This window comes from Eptatretus burgeri, chromosome 10 (genome assembly GCF_056783735.1).
Source record: "Eptatretus burgeri isolate ZD-2024b chromosome 10, Ebu_testis_v1, whole genome shotgun sequence".
Classification (NCBI taxonomy): domain Eukaryota; kingdom Metazoa; phylum Chordata; class Myxini; order Myxiniformes; family Myxinidae; genus Eptatretus; species Eptatretus burgeri.
The window spans coordinates 73,040,449-73,060,502 of record NC_140970.1 but is presented as its reverse complement, the minus strand read 5'-3'; the positions used below and the strand labels follow the sequence as shown (position 1 = coordinate 73,060,502).

The 20,054-nt window shown below is 42.1% G+C and overlaps 1 protein-coding gene across 6 annotated transcripts in view; it reads left to right on the top strand.

Moving 5' to 3' along the window:
* The window catches only part of ADH5 (alcohol dehydrogenase 5 (class III), chi polypeptide), a 94,759-nt gene that overhangs the window by 47,681 nt on the left and 27,024 nt on the right, over positions 1–20,054 (top strand). For 4 of the 6 annotated variants that reach the window (XM_085898964.1, XM_085898961.1, XM_085898963.1 and 1 more), the window contains one exon: positions 13,422–13,572. In XM_085898964.1, coding sequence (XP_085755090.1) covers positions 13,422–13,572 — 151 coding nt within the window. Of the gene's footprint in view, positions 1–13,421; positions 13,573–14,172; positions 14,317–20,054 lie in introns of those variants that run through there. The other 2 variants (XM_085898966.1, XM_085898967.1) reach the window with 2 other exon arrangements.

Below are 20,054 nucleotides of genomic sequence, written 5' to 3'. Positions count from 1 at the left end.
TTCTCCGCCTCCCATTCTCCGCCTCCCATTCTCCGCCTCCCATTCTCCGCCTCCCATTCTCCGCCTCCCATTCTCCGCCTCCCATTCTCCGCCTCCCATTCTCCGCCTCCCATTCTCCGCCTCCCATTCTCCGCCTCCCATTCTCCCCTCCCATTCTCCCCCTCCCATTCTCCCCCTCCCATTCTCCCCTCCCATTCTCCCCTCCCATTCTCCCCCTCCCATTCTCCCCCTCCCATTCTCCCCCTCCCATTCTCCCCAGCCTTGTGCTGCATACAAAATAAGATGAGATTCAAGGAAATACTCAGTCTTTATAAATCCATGGAAAAGTTGTTTCTGGTTTTCAACATACTTTTTTGGTGATCGAAAACGTTCCTCATCAAACAGACCATTAAGTTTCTGCCACAACTGACACAAATGGTTGCATTTATTTAATTGTAGTTGACTCACCTGTTCGAATATACACATTCAAAGTAATTATCGAATCATTTCCTTTTTTGAGTTTCATCCACTCCTTCTCTGATATAGTCCTTGTCCATTCGCTTATGCTTCCACTAACTCGAAAAGACCAAAAAAAAATTTTGGGGATGTGAATGGACACATGGAGGTATAGGTAGGGTTGGGTAAATATGATTTAAATTTTGTGCACAGCATTTTCTACAGCCGTTTTCCATGCTGAATCCGATTGCGGTCAAATTTTTTTTTCCTCTGATGAGCTTTGACCCCTGGTGCCTTAATTTATTCAAAATGGTGGCCTAAAATTTACCTTTTTTCATGTTTTCCTTCTCTAATGTCACTAATAAGGCTTGTAATATATCATTTCATATGTTTTTCAGGTCAAAGAATGCGCTAATCACATTTTCAAATTGATTGGATGTTGCATAGGACCGAAATCAAGTAATTTAGGGCCGAAAATGTGATCTAAAATGATTTTTGACAAAACTATCCTGATTATGAATATTTTAATTTTCCATTTTGTCTTTCCAGATTCAGATGCGAACCAAACTGTTTACTAAACACAATAAAAATGAAGTATACTTTTTTATCGTTGCAGAATCATCAATCATGACATGACGGACCAAGATCCAGTGTTTCAAAAATGAGGAGCAGCGCTCAGAAAGAACTGTTTGGTGAAACGTACAAAGAAGTGCCTGAATATGAACTAAAATCTAAACTACCCCCTGGAATATACTTGCTCGGTCAAATGATTCATTTATGCAGGACAGTAGAAAAGGGACAGAATCAAATTAGCAAGAATGATGCAATAAATATGATAGCAGAAGAAGTGTGTGATGATTGGATTTCAAAGAATGTATATCCCAAAAATTTACGTAGTGTGGTAAAACAAATCAAATTGGACTATGATACTTTCCTAACGATGGCTAAATATGAACGAAATACAAGTAAACCGAAGACAGATTCGTGGTGTGAAAAGGCAAAATCATTTAATGATAGAATGATAATGAAGGCATATGATATTAGATCAAAAGCTAGAGATCAGCAGAAGAGTTTGGAAGACCAATATGGTGTGAAAATGACCCAGGATGATGAGAACTTTTATTTAGATAATTGTCACGGGGAGTACGTGGCGATCTGTACCAACACAGTACCTGGAGACTTGAAGAAAAAGAAAAATACTAGGCTATTGAATATTGTACAAACTTGCAAAAAGCACAAAGGACCTTTGACCCCAGACAGTCTAGATTTACTGAGTACACAATCAGAGAAAGAACTTCTAGCGGAAGTGACATATTTACGCTTAACTGTAGCCCGAGACATACGCCAACAAAGACGTGTGAAGGATGGAGCAAGGAAATTCCGCACTCAAAAATTCATTTTGACCGAGCTACACAACTCCATAAAGAATGCTATCAAACCCGATGAATCCGTGCAGAATAACATTAATGAACTTTTGCTGGTGGCACGGGTGTGATCTCAGTCTTATGTTGATCTGAGAATGACAAAATATTGTGCTGTTTTCAAAAATTGTGTTTTAAAAATGATCAAATCGATGCATAAGTGTCATTTTCATATTTCCTGATCGGAAAAACCTATAAATTGATATATTACAAGCCTTATTTTCTCTCATTTGGTCAGAAATCCATAAAAATATCTTTTTTTTGGTCGCCATTTTGAATAAATTAAAGTTCCGGGGGGTCAAAACTCATCGGAGGTAAAAAAAAATTCCAACGTTTTCAGATTCAGAATCGAAAATGGCCATAGAAAATGCTATGCGAAGACACTTAACCGAAAAAAAAAACTTCACTATTTACCCAACCCTAGTACTATAGGGTCCACCCGTTATGGAATATGGCAATGGACAAACAAGTCTGCAGGGAAGAGCCAAGATTTAAGTCTGCAACGCATTTTCTTCCCTTCTGTGTTAATAGATCACAATTTTGCTCACTTTCCATACAATAGACTCGTTATTTTGTACTGAGCCTTTTTGAGGAAATTTGGGATATAAAATAAGTGCTTTTGGGGAAGGTTGCTGCCGTGCATGCAACATCTTGCAGGTAGGGCTGGATTTAGGCACAAGTGACCCAGTCAACTGCTTGGGACACCAGCTGCTGTGCTTGGGGTGTGCCTGCCATGAAGCAACAACAAGGAAATGTGATGCAGGAGGAAGCCTTTCGGCCCATCATACCTGCATGCCACCAACACCAGATTAAATAAATGCATCAAGCTAAAGACTTCATTTCTTTAGGGGTATGGGTGGAGGAATGGGGATGAGAAAAGTGTGGCAGCTGCCGGACTGGTTTCATTGCTTATTGGTGAATCGGCAACAGAGTAGATAGCAATGCATACCAACGAGGTTCCCAAGCACGTTCCACGTGAGAATGTCAAAAGCAGTCAATACAAAAATAATAAAGAAAGACCCACCCACATCTCTCACCTGTGAGTGGAGGGAATAGCCAATCATCTCTCACCTAATCAACTGAACCCAGGTCGCAAGGATTATATAAATAAATTAACACCTCCCATGCTCTTCTCGCCAAAGAAGTTGCATAAAGCAACCAAGAAAGCCTTCACAAGGTAAACCTTTTGTTGTTTCAAACCCTTCCCAGAGTTTCTCCACAGCTATAAAGACATTCACAAATAGTCCTATCGATGCAATTTCTCCAAAATTAGCATAATGGGCTTGAGGATGATAAAAACAATAATAAAATGTTAATTAAAACTTGATATTAAAATAAATGTTTTAAATCTGAAATGGAAAATGTACTCAAATATGGTATGATTCTATGTGCTTGAACATGTATCTTTTTTATTTAAATTAACATAATCATATCTTTCCTCTATATTAAAAGATGATCGACCTGTCTAGTAACGATATGATAAGCAGGCCGACCTTTCAAATAAGCTTTAATTCAGTATTAAATAATTGCCTGTTATTTAAATATATTTTACTTACTAAGGTATTTTATGAAACGAGCCGAAACCCCGTCACAGACGGAATCTGTTCATTCAACCACCCTCACCAGCTCACCCACACTCGAGGGACATGGACTGGACAGGGCGTGCTTGCCCTGCCTACTCATCCCCCACCCCTGCTTCATTCCCCCCTACCTTCAATTTGCTTACCCCCGCCCAAAAATTTAATTACCCCGGCCCCGCCTCTTCACTCCCCGACCCCCGTCTCTTGATTCCCCACCCCACTTGCCCCTGGGCTCCCGCTTTCAATTTGCTTACCCCCGCCCAAAAATTTGCTTACCTTGCCCCCCGCCTCTTCACTCCCTGCCCCCGTCTCTTCATCCCCCGCCCCCGCCTCTTCACTTCTCGCCCCCATCTCAACGAAAAGTGTTTATTCTGCTTCAGAGTTGAAGGTTGATTATTGCCACTATGTGCGATGCACTCTTACAGGTATGAAGTTTCTTTCAGTCCAGGTCACAGTACCGAGAAAAACGTGACGCGACCGCGAGGAGGAGCACAAAATTGGTCCTTCAGTATTAATATACAGATGATAGATATGAGGTACCAGCAAGCTTGAGAGGGGAATGTTATTAAAACTCAACTGGAATGTTGATCTTAGGAAATGTCCAGATGTATTATATTCACGAAACTCTAATTGCTTCAAATTATATATAATTCCCTCGTCTGTGAAGAAGTGGACTGACCTTTTCCCCTTCCATACCATAAATTGTATGTGATCCATCAGTGTACCCAAAGGATTTCAGTTTTGACGTCATTCTGTGCTGGGAGAGATTTTACACATCTGTCTTGAAATGTTTGTATATATCTTCTTCTTCTTCTTCTTTCGGCTGCTCCCGTTAGAGGTCGCCACAGTGGATCATCCGTTATGATCCGCATACTGATTTGCCACAGGTTTTACGCCGGATGCCCTTCCTGACGCAACCCTGGTCGCCTCTTATGACACAGGGATCAGGATTTGGGTTTCGCCATGATTCCGGGCTGCTCTACACCCTGCCCAGTGCAGAGCTCCCGTCCTCAAGCGATCCTCCAACCCAAGACTCCGAGTGGCTGGATTACAGGCGCATGCCACTACGCCCGGTTATGTATGTATGTATGTATGTATGTATGTATGTATGTATGTATGTATGTATGTATGTATATATATATATATATATATATATATATATATATATATATATGTATATATATATATATTATCTTCTTATTTCGGCTGCTCCCGTTAGGGGTCGCCAAAGCGGATCATCCGTATGATCCGCATAGTGATTTGGCACATGTTTTACGCCGGATGCCCTTCCTGACGCAACCCTGGTCGCCTCTTGCGACACAGGGATATGGTACACCTATTTTAACCGGGGTATACACCGGCCCAGCATACTGGTACTCATTTCGCCGACCTCGGAAGGATGACAGGCTGAGTCAACCCCCTGGTGTATTAATTCAGTGGCCCAACGGGGCTTGAACTCAGGACCTTTTGGATCCCAAGCCGCTGCCCTCACCACTGCGCCAACACCAGGCTCTGTGCGTGACTGGCCTCATATATATATATATATATATATATATATATATATATATATATATATATATATATATATATATATATATATATATATATATATATATATATTGTTGCGGATTCGCGCCCGCCGGCGTGCTGACGGCCACGTAACTCGAATCGCGGCACGTCGCCCACCGGACGGACAATCCAGTCGTGACCCTCTCGGACTAACGCCGGGAACCAGTCACGGGTGGACCTTTCGGTCTCACCGCGATCGTGCCAATCGGCCCCCGCGTGGGATAGGGTTGCTCGCCAAATTTGACCCACCTAAGTACCCACACGGAGGGTAGACCGGGCGATCGCACCTGGCCGCAGGTCGACTTCGGACACGGGCCACTTAAGATACCCGTTCCGTACTATCGGGATAACTGAGCGGTGTTATTCGTCGGCCTCGACGGTTCGATTAATTATCGGGCGTCTTAGCCCACGACCAACCCTTTAGGTGAAGCAAGATGGGGATTCAATGAAAGAAATGACGAAGCGAAGCGGGAAAAACAGTTCAACAATAAGCACATTTATTTCGCGATGAACGGAAAGCACACATATACAATTCCACCAAAAGCACATGGAAAAGAAGAAGACAATGCAATATACACAAAAAGCAAATGCAACAATGCAGATCTATCCGACTACCGGGCACACGGCAACACTTATACAATTTTACTTCACAGACGGCGCCGACAACACATTCCCAAAGCAAAAGAAAAGAGAACCACCCTCCAGGATGAGGGGGGTAGGCGGGCCTGGGGCCGAGACCGTATCGGGCCTACCCGTCTGATGATGAGACGCGGAGCGGCGGTGGTTCCTCAACTCCGCGGGCCTCGCGGACAGTGTCTGGTAGGGGGTGGGAAGGGGGCCCCCTTTGTCGCACTATCTCAGCGCGGGGGGAAACAGGAGGGGGTTGCTGATGCTCGGGGAAAGGAGGATATAACCCTGTCTCGGGTCCCGCGGCGAGCGTCTCCTCCTCCACCTCGGTCGCGTTGCTGGCCTCTCCCTGTGCCGCTCCCGGCACCGACGCGAGCACCCCCTCGTCTGCCTTCGCCGCCGTCACCTCTCCACAGCTCCGTCCTCTTCACTCCGACTAGAACCACTTCTTTCCAGCTCCACCGACGACTCTCTTGAATTCCGCACACTCCACTCTACTTCCAACTCAACTCTTACTCAACTTCCAACTGAACTCCTACTCAACTCCCAACTGAACTGAACTCGACTGACGAACGCAGTCGTTTTTATAAGCCCCGTGGCTTCGCTCTTTCACCGTTGACCCTCTGCCTCCGACCCTTCACCTCTCTTGCTGGCTCCCCATTGGCCCGAGGAAAAGTGGGCGTGAATGCTTTTTGATCCATGAATTTGCATATAGCGACCGCCCTCCAACGCCCTGGAGGCGGGGCCAAATCGCCCCTCGCTCACCGATTGGACGGAACAAAAGTGGGCGTGAGTCGTTTTTGATCCGTTTTTCTGCGGAAAGTCCGTGATGTTTTTGAACACGCTGCTCGGTGCGCTCCCCGCACGAGTCCAGCATCGGTGCCCACGAGTGGCGCGAGATGACGGTGATGCGATGGTGGCGAGTTGTGACGGTAAAGGTCGTGGCGGTTGTGGTGAAGCGGCGTTGTGGTTGGTGGTTGTTGTTGTGAAGCGGCGTTGTGGTTGGTGGTTGTTGTTGTGATGGCTGTTGAGACGTGGTTGGTGGTGGTAATAATGGCGGCTGGTCCAAAATAAAGATAGTAAAAGAAAAACGGCTATCCTGAAGAGTCGCAGCCCGCATGAATGACATTTATTCCCTCTAGACAACGGGTTTGGGCCTAACTACACATATACTTACCGAGATATCTCACCTAAGGGACCTGAATGGTGGTTTGTGAATTTCGTCAACCACAACACTATGTTTATATATATATATATATATATATATATATATATATATATATATATATATATATATATATATATATATATATATATATATATATATACACTACAATCCTTCAAAATTAGGCTGATTACTGCACAAAAAATGAAAATGATTTCCACCTGAAAATACATCGACCTGACAAACTGTGGCACCAGCGTTTGAAAATGACAGAGCTGTGTCTCGGTGAACACAATATACGATCTAAAACTCTCCATGTATTTCAGTGATCTGGAGCAAGATCGAATTTTTCTGTACTTTCATGCTGTTATAACATATAACATTTGTTATAACCTGAGAATTTATTTATATAATCCGAACCACCGACAGGAAGATGTTAGTTGTGGTCCGCTTTATTTATTATAAATTGACTGCTTTTGACATTTGCACGTGGTACATGCTTAGGAGGAACTTTGGTATGCATTTCTGTCTGCGCTGTTGCTGATTCACCAATAAGCAATGAAACCGGTCTGGCAGGTGAGGGTTTGTGTAGCATTGGGATTCTCATGTGTGCACTATGTGTGCATGTCTGGAGAGAAACAGGTTCTGAGGAGAACAAATTGTGGGAGTGTTGAGGAGGTCGTCCTGTCTGTCTGCCTACCATTTCATTGTTCCTGCCTGCTCCGTTTGTCGACCTGCCAGTGTGCCTTCGTCTCATCGTCCTGGTCTTCGTCTGCTAACCTCATTATCATCATCCTTGTCCCTCCTCATCGCCTGCTCGTCCCCGATGCTGCCAGAGCTGAGTTCCCCGGGGTTTTTTTTGTCCCCTTACTGTCAGTGACTGAGTCTGGTGTGTGGCACCTTAGATTTCTTTCGATTCATTTTTATTCTCGTTGTACGTCATTATTTATCACTTGCATTTCCTTTCCTCCCTCCCAACCCACCGTTGTAGTTCTTTCATTGGGTCAATCTTCCCCTGGTTGTTTTGGTTCCGGGAAATACACCCGTTGGTTTTGCAAAAACCATTAAGTTTTTCGTGTTTCTCATCACAACCCATGCATGCGTTGTCCACCATGAATGCTGAGTGTCTCCTCAGGAGTTAAGCCACTCGGGACATTGCATGACTTTAACCTCCCCCCACGTGGAGCTCGACATTGGTGTCCAACTTGTTCAGTTCACTGTAATATGAAGGTTCCTTCAAATGTTTGCAAATATTGCCCAATCAAGGTGTGCAAAGTTGGTAGCGACCTATCTCAACAGACTCACAGCTGTAATTGCTGTCAAATGTGCTTCCACCAAGTATCAACTCAGGGAGTGGACACTTATCCAACCAATACATTCTAGTTAGGGCATCTCTACCGAGATGACCTAATAAAGCCGGACCAAATGTCCGTCCGTACGTCAACAATTTTTCTTTCCGATCTTGATGAAACTTAGTTTGTGGGTAGAGGTCGATGAGTGTTGCACAACGATATAACTTTTGTCTGGGTTCAAGGTCACGAGGTCACGTAAGTTATAAAAATCGCCATTTTCAAAACCTATCGTCTGCCATTCTACAAGATATTCGGCAACTGTTTATTGATTATGATAGTAAAAATATTATCTTGTATCTAACCGGACAGATTTTTGAATTTCCGTCCCGTTTGGCCGCCACGTAACCTGGAAGATGGTCAAAAACACCTCCCGGTACAAAGAAAACTTTTTACTTCCGATCTTGATGAAATTTGGTATGTGGGTAGAGGTCGATGAGTGATACCCAACGACGTATTTTTTTCCCGGATTCGAGGTCAGGGTCAAGGTCACGAGGTCACGAAAGTTGTGAAAGTTGCCATTTTCAAAACCTATCTAGTCTGTCATTTTAAGAGATATCTGGCAACGGTTCATCGATTATGATAGTAAACAACATTATAGAGATGACCGTCACCCCCACACGGGGGTAATTTTTATTCTATATTTGTAATTAATTTTCTCAAATTTGTAGAATTTGGTTTTCATTTGGAAGTTGTGGGTTCCGATATGTAAATAAAGGAGGAAAAAGTCTGATTGCATACACTTTAATTCCAGGCTATAAGGTAACAAAAGGTGAAAATTTTGAAAGGGGTGTGGACTTTGTTGGCACTGTATATCAAACAAACAGTTTAAAATGGAGCACTTTGCCGCTATTAGAGCATTTAAATTGCATCAGATATGGCAACAAAGGCGAATTGTTGCTCCCAGTTTGCCGGCTCGATGACAGAAGACTCCATTTGCATTTTTGCCACCCCTATCCTGTTTAGAATCCTGTGTGGGCGTGGGCAACTTGCTAGTATACTTAAAAGCTAAACAGAATACCAAGATATTGTTACGAATCTGGAAACCATGCGCACTCAACATTCAGGTCCCAAAGTTAGTTATGTGGATAAGTATGTGTACAGTTAGAATCCATCCCCCTCTGTCTCATGGAAATTACATGTGTGCGCTACGGGTTTTTTTTTTTTTAGTTAGGTTTTTTCATCCACAACGATTACTATCATCCACAACGATTACTACAAGATCGATATCAACACCGACGCCATTGCCCACGTGTGTTCGACCATGAACGTGGGCGGAGATTTTCATCGCCTCAGCTCTGACTCCACCCCTTGTCCAGTCACGCACAGAGGGCGATTTTCCCTCGACACCCCAGCCAATCGGGTGATGAGAGCGAGGTTGCCGTCCTTCGACCAATGGGACTCCTCCACTGTGTGAGGGGCAGTCCGCGTGATGTCAACACGCCTCCCGGACCAATCAATGGACTTGTTGCCCATTTTGGCCAATGACAGAGGCGACGAGTGCATTTGCGCGCGAAAACCATTCAGGAAGAGAAGAGCGGGTGTACGTGAGGAGGTCTGTTCTTTTTTCCCTTGAGCCTGTCCCGAGAGGATCGCCTGTCTGCGAGTCTGTCAGGACGAGAATCGCTTGCCTGTCTCCTCTGCTGACGCTCGCTGTCTCGTCACGTGCCGGAGGAGCGTGCTGGAGCCCGATGCTGCCCTCTGTACTCGGTGCTTGCAGCGGCATCGAGTTGCGGGTTCAAGTCCCACCGAACTGGATCGTCAAGGGCCGCACGAGGCGGGAAGGTCCAAGCTAGCTCTGGTCTCCAGCTCACCTTTCCTCGAGCTGGAAACCTTCAATAAAGACCCTACAGGGTCCATTTCTTTGGGTGCGTGTCTGTGTGTGGGCCCGTCTTCAAGTGGAATTGTGAAAGTGCTTTCTTTTGCTCATTGTACATTACTTTCTTTATTCGTGATAGCTCTGCTCTGTGTTCCCCTCCCCGATTACTGTAATAAATAAATATCCCTTTTGTTAAATGTACCAGCTCGTTTCTGGGTTTCTTTCATTGGCTTAGCACGCTGTGTATTGAGAGATAGCGAGGGTAAATTGTTCATTTGGTCTGGCGTGGCTCTGGTAATTCCGCTCGGTTACGCCGGATCCGAGTCGTTACCTGTGACTCGGATCGGACAGAGTCGGCTGAGGGTGTAGTTCCCCCGGTAGCTAGACTGCGTGGATACTTAGGTATATTGAAATTGGCAATTGACCCTACCCCACCTGGTCGACCTATTGGCGATCTTCGGTCCGATAAGGGACCCGTGACCTTTCGGATTTATCTGAAAGTTACGACCTAAATTCCGGGTGTTCAGTGGAGCCGACTCTACTGCTCCCCCTAGCGGTCGTGTTCGCCACCGAGACCCGGCACCACAACAATATAACTAGCGTAATTACCTCCGCCCACCGAAAGTGGCAGGACGGAGCTTGTTTTTACCCCTCTGTCTGTTTCTTGAAAAATCGAAGATTTTTATAGTATGTTGGTCAGTCGATTTTGTTATTCTGTCTGTCTGTGTCTGTTTATCACCTACAGGTCACAATTCTAAACTGATCATCATGAAACTTTACCAATTGGTCTCGGTAGTGTAGAAGAAATTTCTAAGACATCCTGTACATTTGAACATTTATTTAACAAACAACATAAACAAACACAGACAAACATATACATATGCGCATTGAAGTGATCGGAATACAGACTTGTTCCAGATCTCTGGAAAACATGATAAAGTTAAGTCCTTTATATAGAATCTAGTGTGACATAGTATTTTTTTATTATTATTTCCAAACGCTGGCGCCACAGTTTGTCAAGTCTTGACATTCCTTGGTTGGAGCTTATCTGCTGCCGCCAACTTTGTCAAGTCTTGACATTCCCCAGGTGAAGCTTAGCTTCAGCCTTCGTGCAGCCCCAGCTCGACCTGGTTGAATTATTGTCGCATATATTTCAAATCCAGATGTGTTGATCCTCTCCCAGCACAGAAAAATGCACAGAATGCTAGAATGACGTCAAACTTCAACTCTTTTGTGAATTTTGATTAATTTCTATCATATGAAGGTTAAAAGTCAGTCTGCTTCTCCCAGGCTTGGAAAATATATTATCTTGAAGCGATTAGAGCTAAGGAATGCATCTAAACATTTTCTTCGACCCACATTCCAACTTGTTGGTGCTTTTTATTAAAAAAAAATCCCTGAGAAAGCAAGATAGCCTTTAAATAATAGGCAACTGAACTAAACTTATTTGAAAGGTCGGCCTGCTTATTACACCTTTACTTATTCAGGTCAACATCTTTCAATACAAAGGAAAGATATGATTATTAAAATGGATACATGTTCAAGCACATGAATCGTATCATATTTGAGTACATTTTCTGTGTCAGATTTAATACATTTATTTTAATATCAAGTTTTAATTATCAACATTTTATTATTGTTTTTATCACCCTCAAACCCATTATGCTAATTTCGGGGAAATTGCATCTACAGTTGTCTCAACTGAGAAGCCTATTAATTTTGAGGTCAAAGGTCAAATTTCTAAAATCATTTTTCATCCGATTGATTTGAAAATTAAACAGCAATTACATAGTGCATTACTGAATTAGGAAACCAACTGTTTTTGGGATCAAAAGGTCAAAGGTGAACTCAAGAGCAAACATCTAAAATCAATTTTCAACTGAAAAATTGTCAATTTACATCCTATTAACTTGGTAATTGAACAGGATTTGCATAGTCCATGGCTGAATTGGGAAAGCAACCATTTTGAGGTCAAAGGTCAACTAATAACTTCATCTGAAAAATAATCAATTTTCATCCGATTGACCTGAGCTTTGATTGTGTCAATTTTAATCTTAATGAAATGGACAATTTGATGTATCCATGGCAACCTTTAGAGAGGGGGGTGGATTATGCAAGTATCGTGCCCTGCACGATATATTTTTCTTGTTTGTGAAGAGGATATCTCAAAAAGGTGTGGACGGATTCGAACTAAATTGGTGGAGACGGATTGGTGGAGAGCTTGGTTATGTGACACTGATGAAATGATTTGATTTTGGTGAAGATCCGGATCCGGATCCGAGAATTCTTTACGTGATTGTTCACCATTGAGAGATAGTGTTACGGATTTGGAAGCCATTAACACACAAACAGCCAGAGTCCCCGTAGTTCAGTTATTTCGATAAGTATGTGTTTATAGTTAAAATCCTTCCTTCTGTCTAATGGGAATTTCGTGTGTGCGCTACGAGTTATTTTTTAGTTAGGATTTTATACAACAACAAAGACACCACCCTCACTCAACCCGGTCGCCATTGCCCATGTGCTTTTGGCTGAAGGTGTGGGCAGAGCCTCCATCACCTCAGATCCGACTCCACCCCAGAAAGGTGGGAGTTGCCCCGCCTACCGTGGGCGTGTCCAATGAGGGACGGCCAGCGGATCGCGCGATGGGACCGTCCAATCAGGAGTCGAGTGGTGAGGAAATAAATCCCTCTCACCTGAAGAAGGTTCTGAGTGGGGAAAGTGAGCTCTGGATGGTTTTGGGGGCATTCGTTGCAGCTCTGAGTGGGGCGTTCGTTGGAGTTTTGCTGGGTCCTGTCCGGGACCCTGATTGTCGCCCTGGGACTCCGACTACTCGACTCGAGTTCCTCCGCGGGCACGAGCCCCACGCGTGTGACCGTGGCGCCGTTCTTGGTCCTTGGTGCTTGGTGCTGCATTGTTGGCGGCGGGTCCGAGTCCCGCCACCGGACAAGCGCGAGCAGGCCGCATGAGGCAGACATGTGCTAATACAGGCCGTGGCCATCGTGTGTGTGTGTGTGTGTGTGTGTGTGTTTGTGTTTGTGTTTGTGTTTGTGTTTGTGTTTGTGTTTGTGTTTGTGTTTGTGTGTCTTTGTCTTTGTGTGTGTGTGTGTGTGTGTCCGTCCGTCCTGTTTCTCGACAACCACTGGTCCGATCTAATTGAAACTTGCTAGGTATATTGCTGGGGTCCTGTGGATGTGCCTTTTTAAGATTTGATATTAATCGGACAAGTGGTTCCCAAGTTATGGCCATTTATTTACCAAACCAATGACAGGACATGGTGCCATGACATCACTCTTGACGTCACAATTCTTTATTTATTTATTTTTTTTCTTTTCTTTTTTGCACATACGGACACGCACTTACTAGTTATAGATAGATAAGCCGTATGTATGCTTTTGCTTCATGCACGTAACCCGGCTTATTGTTGTTGTTTTTTGCCTATACACCGCCCTAATAAAGGTATGTGTCAGAAGAACATGTTGCATGTTTTGAACAAGATCGCCCGGAGACTGGGTACTCCACTCGAAAGAGGAATTTGTCGAAAATGGGCGAGAACAAGGTTTCTACAGATGTCATAAAGCTCAGCATTGGAAATGGAAAAGACCATGAGGTAACTGTGGGCAGCATATTTGAAATCCTGTAGGTTGGGGAATAACTTGGTACAGAAGACAGTTCCACAGATGAAAACGAGGGGTGTGAAATAAGGGAGGTTGAGTGTTGTGTTTACACCTGGAGTGGGAGGGACTCTTCAGATGTTAAGATGTTCTTACTTTGGCCCTGATGTGGAGGTACGTACGCTGTCCTCTAAGCTGTCTAGCATGGTTCGAATCCTGACCCAGCCATAGAAAATGGCTGGATGTTAATCGGTGTCCCGTCTGGCGACATCAGTTGGTGGATGAAGATCCCCCACGGTGTCATTCGAGCAGAGGAGGCGAGCTCTCGCTGGCATCCTGAGCAAATTCCTGTCATTACCGGTGCGGAGGCAATTATGACAACAAACCGTCCAGCATAATCCTTTCCAATAAACTGTTTCGGCAGCATCGACGATCCGTAACAGACCGCGGTATATCCGAATCAGACAATTATAATCGTGGCGGTGTAGCGGGCGACATGTAATTAGGGGGGGTTTACGATCTTAACGGTTTACTCAATTTTTAACAAAACCATGTTAGTTGCGTTAAAAAGATAAACAGAACATCGAGTGGTGTGTTATAAATTAGATTATACGAGAAAACATGACGAACTACAAATTGCGCGCGTTCAAGAGTGCTCCCTTCATTTGGCCCCTTGAGTGGTTGAGCTGCGCGGCCGTGTCGACAGCGTCTGTGGTAGGATGTCGGAAACGGCTGGACAGGTGATTCCACGAGTCCTTTCCGAGTTTCATTGCTGCAGGAGCCGATTACTGAGTTTGATCGACGTTGGTTTTGAGCAATGTGAAGCTTGTCGTGCTGATCAACGCGATTGTTGTTGTTGTTGTAACCTGGAGTTGGACTTTGCGTTCTGAATTGTTGCACCTTGACCTCACCTCTGCGACGGTGCGATGTTCGGTCTTTTATCACATCTCGATTAAATTAAACACACTGCAAGAGTCCTTGTGGACGTATCCCGTTAACTTACTCTACCCTTGCTCTCCTCCTTTGTACAAACCACTTTCATAACGTTATATATCAAAGAAGAAAGAGCAACCGGAGATTGCAGACCCTCGCCTTGTTTATGCGGCAAATTTATGGAAGGATGTACTAAATGAAAGATGTAAATGGTCTCGTTGTAAATGTGTAAAGTTCAAGGGTCTGAAAAGTTGTAAAGGTCGTATGGTCTTGACTGTCGTCAAAGGTCGAAGGGGTCTAAAAAGTATAATTTAGGGTCTAAAGGGTCTTGAAATGTCTCAAAAGATTCTAAAGATCAAAGGGGTCTCCAGGGTATTAAAAGGGTAGAAAGGAGTCGAAGAATATCTGAAGAATATTAGTGGTCTAGGTGTTCTAAAGGATGTAACGGGGTCTTTAAGGGCCTTGGGGTGTTTTGGGTCCATTGGCTCTTGGGTTTGTAAAGGGTTTTAAGGGTCTTGGGGTTCTTAAGTGTCCAATGGAATTCATATACATACTCACGTACTGTGCAGACAAGCAGGGACAAACAAAGGAGGACGTCGTGCGGAACACAAAAGTTGCGAAATCCCCAAAAACAGATTTAACCATAAAAAATATTTGGTTAAATTAAATGACTTGATAGCATATCCTCTTAAAATGTCAACTCGATCAGATGAAAATGTATGATTTTAGAAATTTGACAAAGATGTTGACCTTTTGACCTCTATCAGTAGGCTCCTTGCTTGTGACCAACTCTACCATTTCGTGAAGATCGGTTTTAAAATGTGACCTGTAGGCAATTGACAGACGCAGACATATTTACACGCAAGCGACCAACCAATATACTGTTGGACCCTGCTATTAGCAGGGGATCCTTCTCTGAAAAATGTCGGGGCATTGTTTTTTTTGTTTGTTTTTTTGTTTTTTTAATTTACATGGTTTAGGCTCGTGGAAGATCTATTACACAGAACAAATTGGGACTCAACATAATAAAGGGCACAGCAGGAGAAAGGGGAAACACCAACAGCAGGGCAGAGGGAAAAACTAGATGGAGATGGACAAACAAGAGATGAGAAGAGGAGGTGGGGTAAGGGAGACCGCAAAGTGTGGACAATATGGATACATCAGCGAAATTGTGTTTGACCAGTTTGTGATTTTGTTAGGGTCCGAGAGGGAAGAGGCTGCTGTCTGTCAGAAGGATGAGAGATGTCACGGCAGAGAGTGGAGGAATCAGCGAAGAGATAAAGAGGATTTTCCAGAGAGTCGGTCAGATCATTGCTCAAAATTAGGAATAAGATGGGGCCTAAAAAACTGCTTTGGGGTACTCCAACCATGACAGGGAGAGGAGATGAAAGGATTCCCTTGGGAGCCACACAATGTCTACAGAGTGGAGGTGGCCTTGGACTAGGTTCGTACGCGTCCTTAAAACCCATAAAAGTCCAACATTTCTGAGTTGTACAATTTAAGTACTTAAATGTCCTTAAATTTCAGGAAAATGTTCAAAAGTCAATAAAAATCAGATTTTTCTGTTATTTGGTGAAGTGTTTCATTTTCCTCGCACTAGTATTCTAAACAAGGACAAATGTGTCCAAGAGCCGTGTCCTAAAGGTTTTGTCTTCACCAGAAGAAGAACAAGAAGAGGAAGAAGAAGAAGAAAAAAACAAAACAACAACAGCTTCCGATATTTCGTCACGTGCCTTGATTAAGCCAATAGCGAGACCCGTCATTGTGTATTCACGAAATTACAATACATTGAATGGAATAATCTTTAAATAGTAACATGAACTTTTCGAAACTTTAAAGCAAATGTCCGAATATATTTAAAAGTTCATGATAGATGCTCCCAAAAGGCACCCTCAATGCGAGGATGTGTACAGGTGTTTAGTATTTAAGCAGATCCGGATCCTGTATATAAAAGAGCCGAGTCCGAAAGGTTTTGTCTTCACCAGAAGAAGAACAACAACGCCGAGCTCTCTCAGAGCCACGTTCGCTACGCGAAACGCAGCTAAAAATGATATTTTATTGGAATTTCTATTTACCCTCAATTTGCCTCTGGAATTTCTAGGATGTGCTCCTTAAAAAGGGGTTATTTTAGCCCTTAAAAGTCCTTAAAAAACACATCTCAAAATAAGTGGGAACCTTGTTGGATTCCATAAGCAGACAGTTTGGAGAGCAAGGTGGGATGCCAAACTTTATTAAAAGCTCGAGATGTGTCCAGAAAGACGGCCCTTATATCATGTCTGATATTGAGAGCCTCCATTCATTGTTGGGAGAGTATAAGCAGCATGTCCAAGGTAGAGTGACCTGGTCTGAATCTGAATTGATGATCTTAGATTAGGCTGTTGGAGAAAAGGAATGATTTTATGTCAACTGTGATGATAGATTCGATGACCTTGCTGATTATTGAAAAGTACAGTAAACTAATTGGGCTTGTAATGATGGGGATATGTTTTTTTCACCTTTTTTATGTAATGCTGTGATGTTGGCTCATTTCCAATTTCCCAGGTGGATTTCGGAGACCAGTCCTGAAGTGTAACAATAATAATGATAAATAAAATAACTCGAATGCACAAATGCAGAAGCAGAGCACACTTTGTGGGGGTCCGCAAACAGCGAATCCGCGAATAACGGGGTCCGACAGTACTTGAAAAATTTTTGATTTTTGCAAGTAACAAACGGACCCAAATGCAATACCCTCTCCTCTGGCGAGGGGAATTAATTTATAACTCAACATCCACATGACATCCTCTTTGTATCATTTTTATTCATTTATTTATTTTATGAACGTTTGTCTCTACAACTCTATATAGTGTAGTAGATAGTAGAAAAATCGTGCAAATTATGTTACAAGCATCAAATTTGGCATTTCTGTTCTGCAGGGCTTTCTGATCAAATCTGCCCGATTGGCCATTTGAAAATCCAAATTTTGAAAAATTTGAAAGAAAAAAAAAACTTCAAAAAAATTTGAAGTCACAGCTGCCTGAAATTCTTGAAGCACAAGTGAACATCCCAGATAGAGAACCAAGGGGAGATACAGTCATCATTGATGGCTCAGCACTTATCAATGCCCTACCTCCACTCACTTCAAAGATATTTGATGACTATGCAAAAGAAGACATCATCCCAAAGGTGGAATCCTATGGTGCCAGGTACGAGAGGGTGGACGTAGTGTTTGATGTGTACAAGAAGTCAAGTCTGAAGTCCGAGGAAAGGTCGAAAAGGGGGCAAGGAATCAGAAGAAGAATGACAGGAACCAGTAAGACCCCCAAGTAACTGGAGAAGCTTTCTTCCAGATGACAGCAACAAGACTGAGCTGTTTCACTTCCTTGTGGAAAAGATGTGTGAAGCATAGTCATTGTCACAAAAGGAGAAGATGCCATTAGCAACACAAGAAAGTTCTCCATGTTGTCATGAAGAAGCTGACACTCGAATATTTGTACACGCCAGGGATGCAACGACGGATGGTAGCAACTCCATTATCATTAAGGCTAATGACACAGACGTACTAGTCATAGCAATATCTGTACTGCCATCCTTACAGGAACTAGGTCTTGAGAACATGTGGATTGCCTTTGGCCAAGGAGCCAAGGCGCGATGGATTCCAGTCCATGAGGTAGTTTCTGCAATAGGGCCTGAGAAAGCTCGAGGGATCCCATACTTCCATGCATTCACTGGATGTGACGTCGTGTCTGCCTTCCGCGGTAAAGGGAAGAAAACTGCATGGCAGACTTGGCACGTCTTTGATGATGTTTCTGAAACATTCACCAATCACAGCCAGCATCCAACATTGATTCGTGATCTTGAGTTTTTTTGAAGTTTTTTTTTTTTAGTTTTTTTTTGTCAAATTTTTCAAAATTTGGATTTTCAAATGGCCAATCAGGCAGATTCGATTAGAGTCCCCTGGAGAACAAATGTGCCAAATTTGATGCTTGTATCATCATTTGCACGATTCCTCTCAAAAATTGTTGTTATCTGCCCCACTAATACTAGGGCAGGGACATTGGCTAAGTAACGTGTACAAAGCCAACACAGTGGCCTGCTCTTTTTCAATGAGTACCATGTGATTTTTCACTTTAAATGCAAACAAGACTGTCGACTTTGCGGCCCCAACCAATGGATGGTGTGGATTCAAAGCGGGTATCAAGTCCCCTGTTCACAAATGTATTCTGGAAGTTAAAGGTTGCATTCAATCTTTTACAAGATCAGCTGAATTTGCTGAGATCGAAGCTCCAACATATAAACACTTTATTGTGGTACGGCTATGCATGAACTGAATCCCGAGTGCAGTGTTTTGTAAATATGTGTTCAAGTTACATGGTGGAATATATAGATAAAATTAGAGTGAAGTTTATGGCATGCCATCACAAATCTCCAAGCTTCCCACTTAAGGCAAAGTTGAAAGATGACAAAGAGTTCCACCAGACATGACCAAATATGAAATTTTGAGAGTGTGTATGTGTATATATATATACTGTGTGTATATATATATATATATATATATATATATATATATATATATGTATATATGTATATATATATGTATATATGTATATATATATATATATATGTATATATGTATATATATATGTATATATATATATGTATATATGTATATATATATGTATATATGTATATATATATGTATATATGTATATATATATATGTATATATGTATATATATGTATATATGTATATATATATGTATATATATATGTATATATGTATATATATGTATATATGTATATATATATGTATATATATATATATATATATATATGTATATATGTATATATATATGTATATATATATGTATATATGTATATATATATATATGTATATATATATGTATATATGTATATATATATGTATATATGTATATATATATATATATATGTATATATGTATATGTATATATGTATATATATATATATATATATATATATATATATATATGTATATATATATATATATATATATATATGTATATATATATATATATGTATATATATATATATATATATGTATATATATGTATATGTATATATATATATATATATGTATATATATATATATATATATATATGTATATATATATATATATATATATATATATGTATATATATATATATATATATATATATATATATATATATATATATATATATATATACTGTATATGTATATATTGGGTGGTCGCTAGAGTACCCTTATTGTCGGGTTGTGTGTGTGTGTGTGTGTGTGTGTGTGTGTGTGTGTGTGTGTGTGTGTGTGTGTGTGTGTGTCTCTGTCTCTGTCTCTGTCTCTGTCTCTGTCTCTGCAACGCGAGGCTCCACAGCACAAACCAGCAAACCGATTTCGATGAAACTTGGCGAACAGGTGCCATATGGGCTGGGAGTGTGCGCGTTTGAGTTTCATTGCGAAGCAACCACCCGTTGCTATGCAGCGGCCGAAAAACCGTGTACGGTATTTTCAATACTTGTCCTACAGTTTTGAATGTGGAGAAACGAGA